This window comes from Buceros rhinoceros, unplaced genomic scaffold (genome assembly GCF_000710305.1).
Source record: "Buceros rhinoceros silvestris isolate BGI_N320 unplaced genomic scaffold, ASM71030v1 scaffold8531, whole genome shotgun sequence".
Lineage (NCBI taxonomy): Eukaryota > Metazoa > Chordata > Aves > Bucerotiformes > Bucerotidae > Buceros > Buceros rhinoceros.
This window is the reverse complement of record NW_010394800.1, coordinates 6,267-14,159: the sequence shown is the minus strand read 5'-3', so window position 1 is coordinate 14,159 and position 7,893 is coordinate 6,267. Positions and strand designations below refer to the sequence as shown.

The window sequence follows — 7,893 nt, the reverse complement described above, 5'->3', positions numbered from 1 at the left end:
AGTCTCTTCCCCCCTGGGCCGCGGTTTGTCCAGCCCCAGGAGCAGACCCCAGCCCCAGGAGCAGACCCCAGCCCCAGGAGCAGACCCCAGCCCCTAGCAGCGTGCTGCCCGGGGACACACAGGCGCCTCCTCACTTGCATCACTCTCAGTGCTATGGGGAAGCGTGGGAGCTCCAGCCCTAAGGCCATGTTCAAGCAATGATGCCTACCATTAATCATTTAGAAAACATAAACAAATACTTCTGCTATTTAACAGAAGACCTTTAACAGCTGGGACAAGTTTTTAAGCTAACGCAGATGTTTGCAGTCTGAATTACAAACTGCGTGTTCCCTCACACGTGTCCCCACCCTCCCATCATTTCTTTTGAGAAGCTTATTAAACAAACCTCGTAAGCCTTCTTATGCTCGGAGGAATTCTCCACCTTCACGGTCTCATCCCCAGCCAGGTCGATGGCCACCACAGAGTTGTTTCGGTACTTCTTGCAGAGCTCCACCACCTCCGGAGACCAGCCTGGAAGAGGCAGCACCAGGGTTCAGGAGAAAGCACTGCTAAGAGTCACACCTTCAGCAGTTTTCTAAACAAATCTGTCTTGTAACTCAAAGGCTAGAGCTATTTTCTTTGGTCTTTTCTAAAATTTGATGCTCCGAAAGAAAGCTAACAAACTCCTAGAAAGGTCTGCCATCTTCAGGTGAATACAAGCTGCCAAGTGATGAGTCCGTTGCCAATCAAAGGGAAATCAAATGCATTTACCAGCTATAAAGCTGCTCTCATCGTGTTTTTCTGCTCACTTTGAGCAGGGGAAAAAAAAATAAAGAAAAAAACCCCTCCAGACATGGTGGTGATGGCTGCAGCTGGCCCGAGGCAAGCCGAACTGCGCAGCCCCAGTGCTCCAACACGGTGTGTGGGAGAAATCCCTCAAGTCACTCCTGAGCTTTCACCTTGTCCCAGGTTGGGCAAGGTGGAGGAAGGGAAGACCCAGCCCGTCGTGTCAGGGAGGAGTTAGGGCTGGGAGGGATCTCTCTGTGACAGTCAACCCTGCCCTGTTACAGAGCATCCTCAACACCCCAGACAAGACGATGGATGCTGCTGCTGGAGGGAAGGAGCTGGTCAGCTCCTGGAAGGCGACCTTTAACACTCATAAAGTTTTATCTTTTGGTATCAGTGAGAAAGAGAGTAACAAGCGGCCAACAAGTACTTCCGAGCTATCTCTGATCAGGATAGGGGATAACCTCTGAGGAAGGATCTCTACCAGCTCATATAGCACTTACCCTCAGCAGAAAGGCCAAGAAACAGAGATAACTGGTAATGTTAATAATTAACAAGCTCCTGCTATGTACATACAACCCCCAAATCATACAAACTCGTAAGAAAACATGTGCGATTTCATCTTCCTTTTTCACCAGTTTGCAACTCACTGGGTTAGAGTTATTATTTTATTAACAAGTTCAAAACGAGCTAGTTCTGGCTGGCACCTTCTCTCTGCCCTTCTCTCGATAGTTCCTAAGTTACAGGCTGGCTTCTCACTGTGCAGAACATCCTGAATGCAGTGCTGAAGGCTCTGCACGTCACTGCCTCTGGGTAAGAGTCGGTGTCCTGGGACACAGGCAGGGGAATGCACAAGCAATCCCCCCTGTAACTGCAGAACAGCCGGACACTGTCCTACAGCTTTCCAGCTGCTACGAAGAAAAAAGTTTTCTTCCTAGAAACCAGAAATTTGAGGGTCAATTTTTCAAAGTATTGTTTGGGCTTGATCGTGCAGGCAGGAAAAAAAAACGCTCCCAAATCTCCCAGTTTCTAAACAAATAAACCATGTACTCATTAGCAAAAATCCTTCCACCATCTACCTTACTCAGCCTACATAAACCTGGTGTGAGAAGTGAAGATATCCACAAAAAAGCCTTCACATAGCACAGCTGCTGTCATACAACCTCGCCCCAACTGCAGCTTTCCCTAGTGGAAGATGCTCACGGAACTCAGCAGCCCAGTAAACCACTGGAAATTGGGTCTTCTTCCTACTCTAAGTCACAGCTCCTGTTACCAACAATGTTCAGAGCTGCTGATTTTATAACAAACATGTTACACATGTGACAAGTCTATTTTACTTGTGTTTTCAGCTTAATCCCGCAGAGACTGAAGCCAGTGGATTCTCTGGCTGACCCTCGGTCCAGGCTAATGAAGGAGCATCCTGCTGTAGCAGCATGACCGTGAGCAGGGGAAGTGTGAGATCTCACCCCTGCTCCAAGGAGAGTTCCGGCCTTTGGGCAGTGAGCAAGGTACAAGCAGAAATCACATCTCCCCCAGGAGAGGACAGAAGAGCCCGTTTTGTCTCTCTAGCAAGACCTTTTAGATACTGGTTGTACCCACAGACCCCCACTCTCGCATCCAGCAGACCCCTTGCCCAAACTGAAGGGAGCAGAGGACCCCCGCCAAGGAAAAAACCAATCCTCCTCAGCACTGTCTGGTCCCATACTGGACCCAGGGCCGTGGGACTGGGGCCTTCCCCACAGGGACCTGAACCCAGGGTATGTCACCCCCCGCCACGCGTCAGGGAAAGGGAGCAGAGCAGCAGGGGAGCTGCAATACATTACTTGGCATATGGCGCATGCAGCATAGAATAGACCTGGCTTTGATGCGGAAATCCCTTTCGCCATCCTGTAGTCCCTGATTTACGAGGTTAACGACTTCATCTGGAGTGAGGTCTCCCCTGCAGCGAAGAAAAGCCATCAGCGAGAAGCCAGACACCCGCCAGGGAGGCAGGCAGGAGCCGCAGGTCCAGCCCAGCATCCCCAGGGGACACCCCATGCAAAACCCAGACTGCCCAGGGTCCCACTCGCCTGAACATCCAGAGGAGCCCGACGAGACCGCCCAGAGCCGAAGAGCACCTTTTACACCCATGCCATGCCCAGATCTACCAGATGTCGGGCACAAAAGCATGCAAGATGACAGGAAGGTTTAGAAAAGCCAATCTTGTCAGAGCAGAGGAACCTGCTCTTTGCCAGAGCACGTGAGGGCACACAACTGCCTGCAGCCGGGCAGGGAGGAGCACGGGGAGTCAACACCCATCACAGCACATTTAGCAGGGGCCACAGAACCCAGCGCTGATTTAATCACAGGGGGGATGACTCGTAAAGAAGGGATGGGATCGCCAGCCCCCTCCAACATCATCCACCAGCTCCGCCACCTCAAATTCTCATTTTGGGGCCAGCAAACCACATCTGAATGGTGCTTTCCCTCACACAGAGAACAGTCTCAGCCAGAAGTTTAAGCACATCTTCTCTGCACGTGCAGAATTAGGTGTCCAAAGCAGGGACGTTAAAACACGGCATCACACAGAGATATTGTAAGAGGGAAAAATCCAACTGACTGGGAAGAGGTGGAAGCACGCCAGCGCTGGGAGAGAGGAGGTTTGGTTACACCAGACTCTGAACACACGCTGGCTGACCGGCGTGGGCCATGCCTTCTCCATGCCCAACCAGCCACCCACCAGTTCCGCACGGCGGGATCACTCACTCAGTTTGGCCCCAGGGGATGGGATCCACGCGGCAGTTGGCCAGGAGGTGAGGGCTGTAGCGGACCTCCACATAGATGATGCCTTCTTTTGCTTTCGTTTCCACGAGCTCGTAGGCGATTCTCCTCACCGCCTCACGGTCACCCCTGCAGGGATGGCAGTGGGACCCGTCACTGTGACTTACTATCCTTGAGGCACACTGGGGATGGGCGAGGTGATGCCCAAGGCCGAGCAGTGTTAGTCACAGGGTCCTGCCAAGGGTTGAGAGGATAGAAGGAAAAAGCAGGGTACTCACGCAATGGCAGGCATGTAGTGATTAAACTTCTCTAGAAACTGAGTCAGTGTCAGTGGTGTTTTGTAGCTGACATGCTTCAGGAGGTCATCGACAGTGCTGCCAGGAAGAGGAACACCTCTTTTCCTGGAAACAAAGCCATATGTTACTTATGGGGAAGGCTATCGCATTTTTAATCAGCCCATTTCATTTGGCAATCATGTCCCAAGCTGGCAGTGTTAACCTCCATGTCTTCACAGAAAAGATAAGACACACGTTGTCCTTCCAAAAACTCCTCGCAGATGCAGCCCTGAATCTTAGCGGGGAGGAAGGGAATCCAAAACACAGGCAAAGCACGAACGGAAACACAAGCCCAGACTGACCCATAAGGCACACAGTCAGAGCACATCTGAAGCTTAAGAAGGAGTTAGTCTAAAGGGGCTCTGAATTATTTCTTGGCATCTCCTAGTCCTAGTGGCAGAATTGCCAAAATTCCTCAGACAAATTAATTTGCACTTATTCAAAGGCTTGAAAAATCACAGAGATGCTCCCAGGCCCATAAGTGTTGTTTAACACTGGTGGCTCCTGCAAGCGAGCCAGTTCCCCAGCCCAACATCATGGTGGCATCTTCTCTTATGGTGACACCTCCCACGCAGGAGCAAATGGCAGTCCTAAAACTGCTCTCACTGAAGGGATGGAGATGGTAAAGCCCACCTAAACACTTCCAAGAAGGAAGAGGCCATTTTTCCCTTAGCACCTGGAGTCCCAGGTGGGCGGAGGTGTCCCCACTGGGGTGACAGCCAGACTCGAGGGGACAGTGAGCCAAGAAAGCTGCATGTTTCCCAGGCAGGCTGTGCCACCCCCACCCCACTCCCTGTTACTCTGCACATGCCAACCTAAATTAGGAATAATAACCGGACATGCCGTTTTAATTCTCTTCCCTGCCACGAATTACAGCCGATTACTGCTGACAGGGACAAAACACGGCTTTAGCATCCCGATGCCAGCAGCCATCCCAAGGAGCAATCCACAGGACAGCAGCCCAAAGGAGCCCATTCCCAGCCTCGGTTGTTCATTTCCCACTCAGGCAGGAAGGAAACTGGTCCCACGGTCAGCCTTCACAAGCAGCCTGCACAGATTCAGTTGCTGGCACTAAGCAGGGGACGTTCATCTCTGCCAAGGCATCGCTTTTCCTCCCTGCTCTGCCCTTCCCATGGTACTGACACAGCGGTCTCTCCTCCAGGAACCAGCCTGTGCCTTCCTCCACCTGCCCAGGGAAAGTTTCCCACAGCAAAGCCATCTCCGTGACCTCTTTCAGGTGCTTCCCGAAGGACTGCCTCTGCGCAGCCAGCAGTGACAGCGCTTCAGGATGATCTGCAGCATGGAGACACTGGGGTCAGCACCCTGGCTGAGGGGGTCTGCTAGACCTTACCAGCGTGGCTTTGGGAGCAGCTGCTGACCACTCCAGCCTGGCCGCAGCCAGCAGTGACAGCGCTTCAGGATGATCTGCAGCATGGAGACACTGGGGTCAGCACCCTGGCTGAGGGGGTCTGCTAGACCTTACCAGCGTGGCTTTGGGAGCAGCTGCTGCCCCATCACGCCTGCCTGCTAGCTGGGAGCCTTCCCCAGCGAAGCTGCCCCAGGGGAACGTGCTCGTGCCCACTGGCACATGGGCATCCTGCCCATGGGCAGCACCACACACACCGTCCCACCGTGCAGAGGGCACCTGTCCTGGGACACCCAGTCCCATGCAAGGTCTGCCGTGGCTCTAAACCCTCTGGCTGGGCAGAGGGGACACAAAGCCTGACCCTGACCGCACAGAATCGTAGCCCAGGTTTCTAAAACCAGCCAAGTTCAGCCACTGCCCACGGGGGATTGTGTGTCCCAGCAGCTTTGGGTTATTTGTACACGGTCAGCCACCACCCAGCAAATTTATTTTCAGCTCTTTACCTTTAAAAATAGATCACAAGGAGCTTTCCGTGTCCAGGGTGAAGTTATTAAGGCAGTCCCCTACACTGCCCCGATGTTTTTACATACACTGGTGTGAGCCAACGTGAGTTTTAGAGCCCATGAATAGCACAGCCAAGCAGAGCCCAGAGGGCTGGCAGCCCCGCGGGATGCCAGGGCTGTTTAAAAATAAGAGGGAACTCGGCACACATTCGGGCAATGAAGGTTTCTGTCCTAAGTAAGAAAGAGGTATGAGATCCTCAGATGGCTGGTTCCTCCTGGGTCTCAGGGCTCCTACAACCCTCCTACAACCCTCCTGGGGCACACTGGCATTTGTCCTGTGCTGGTAGAGGGACCCAGGAGAGCCCCAGGGCATCTGCACCAACTCTTCTGACCATCGGGACATGTTCCAGCCCTGCAGCCCACCAGCAGCACAGGCAGAGCCAGTGGGAACCCCACCTCAGCTCACCACACCAACATCCTGCAACAAATGAGGCGGACATCCCTGATCTACCCTTTTTTATCCTGACTGCACTGCAAAATGTATGGCCGCTCTGCAGAAAAAGCTGCTTTAGAGAGAGTGTTCTCCCCTAGGATCGCATCGCCTTGGAGTTTGCTGGGCTCAGACGATGCCAGAACCACTTCCCATCCTCCTCAGAATTATTTCCTTCCCAAAGTACCAGAGTCGTGTCTAAGTGCTGTTTCCTGAGATCTTTGAGCTTGCAGCTTTCTCGGTCTGAGGGTATCTCTTCATCTCCACCGGCTCTTTGAACAGCAACAGCTGGAAGAAGTCTCATGTTTATTTTGCTTACAGCTGAGGAGCCAGGTCCTCGCACCAGTTAATCATTCGCCCTGGTGCTCTCCACACAAGCTACACTGAAGCAGGAAGATGCATGTGGGCTCTGTCAAGGAAGCAACCTCTCTTTAAAGCACTGCCAAGCGCCTTCCCGGGTCACCCTCACACGAGCATGACTCCCTGACCGCTGGCAGCAGGCAGACAGCCTGGGGTTCAGAAGCACACACAGCAGCAGGCCAGGGGGAGCACCAAGATCTTTTTCCTCCCAAGGCTGTGGTACGGCACCACCACTAAGGAGACGCCCCCAGCCTGCTTTCATTTGACTTGCTTTTGCAATTAGCAATGCGCAAAAGAAATGAGAATGCATCGACTCTGCCGCTTCCCGGGTACACTCCAACAGCAGGCAGCTCTGTTCAGAGACATCTTCTGTACTTTTCTCATGGCGCCTCTCCTGAGCTCGCCCTGTTCACAGGACTGATGACCACCACGCTCACGATCCTGCCACCAGCACAGCCCCGCTGCAGCACTGTGCTTTGGGATACGCTCGATATTCTCGCACCGCGCAGCCAGAGGACCCGTCTGTGCAGCGGTAAGACCAGCCCCAGCCACGTCTGCTGCCTGCACAGCCAGCGAGAGAGCTCTCCCAGCCCACCAGCACAGGCTCTTCCGTCAGACGACTGCACAAGCGGGAGGGATGGTGCAGCTCCCAGAGCTTTCTCCCCCCTGCAACTCACCTGCCGAAGTGCAAGATTGTTTCTGGCCTGATGGCTCCATCCAGGTGGACGTGAAGCTCGACCTGCAATGAGACAAAGAGAATCGGGTCAGGTACTCTTAGAGTTTAGAAATAAGCAGCTGGTGCTAACGCGGGTGTAAATGCAGCCAGCACAGGGACAAAGTCATGACAAGGAAGCACAAACCCACTTTTAAAACACCATCATTATAAAGTTTATTTTTCAATATTGAAGTATAGTTTCTTATTGCTGCTGAGCTCACACATTAAATGGATCTTTAGAAATTTATTCTCTTTCCAGTAATCTTCTGCCCTATCCTTATTTAGCTTGCATGGTTTGGAGTTTGGGAAGAGCAAAAGAGAAAACCAAACCCCAAACACCTTCACTTTCCAGCTTGCTCCTTCTTGAAGAGCCAGAGAGCCGAGCATCGATTCATTTGCAGAGTCATTACCCATGAACTTTAACTTCATTGCTGAGAATTAGTTCCTAGTATAACGTTAATTATTTGCATTATCAGAGCACACAGGCTTTCTAACCCTACACATGGAGTCAGCCCCTTGGTACCAGGTGCTGTAAAAAATAAAAAGAACATGAGCTGCTCCTTAGAACTAACAAGTTGGTTTCAAAATACTACACTTAG

At 52.3% G+C, this 7,893-nt stretch overlaps 1 protein-coding gene across 1 annotated transcript in view; it reads right to left on the bottom strand.

The window, feature by feature from the left end:
• Positions 1 to 7,318, bottom strand: part of ADA (adenosine deaminase) — a gene marked incomplete at its 5' end in the record, with an annotated part of 12,800 nt that extends 5,482 nt beyond the window's left edge. Inside the window, 5 exons of the mRNA XM_010145334.1 lie at positions 386 to 510; positions 2,589 to 2,704; positions 3,511 to 3,654; positions 3,804 to 3,926; positions 7,257 to 7,318. Coding sequence (XP_010143636.1) covers positions 386 to 510; positions 2,589 to 2,704; positions 3,511 to 3,654; positions 3,804 to 3,926; positions 7,257 to 7,318 — 570 coding nt within the window. The remainder of the gene's footprint in view (positions 1 to 385; positions 511 to 2,588; positions 2,705 to 3,510; positions 3,655 to 3,803; positions 3,927 to 7,256) is intronic.
• Between the last annotated feature and the right edge of the window lie 575 nt (positions 7,319 to 7,893).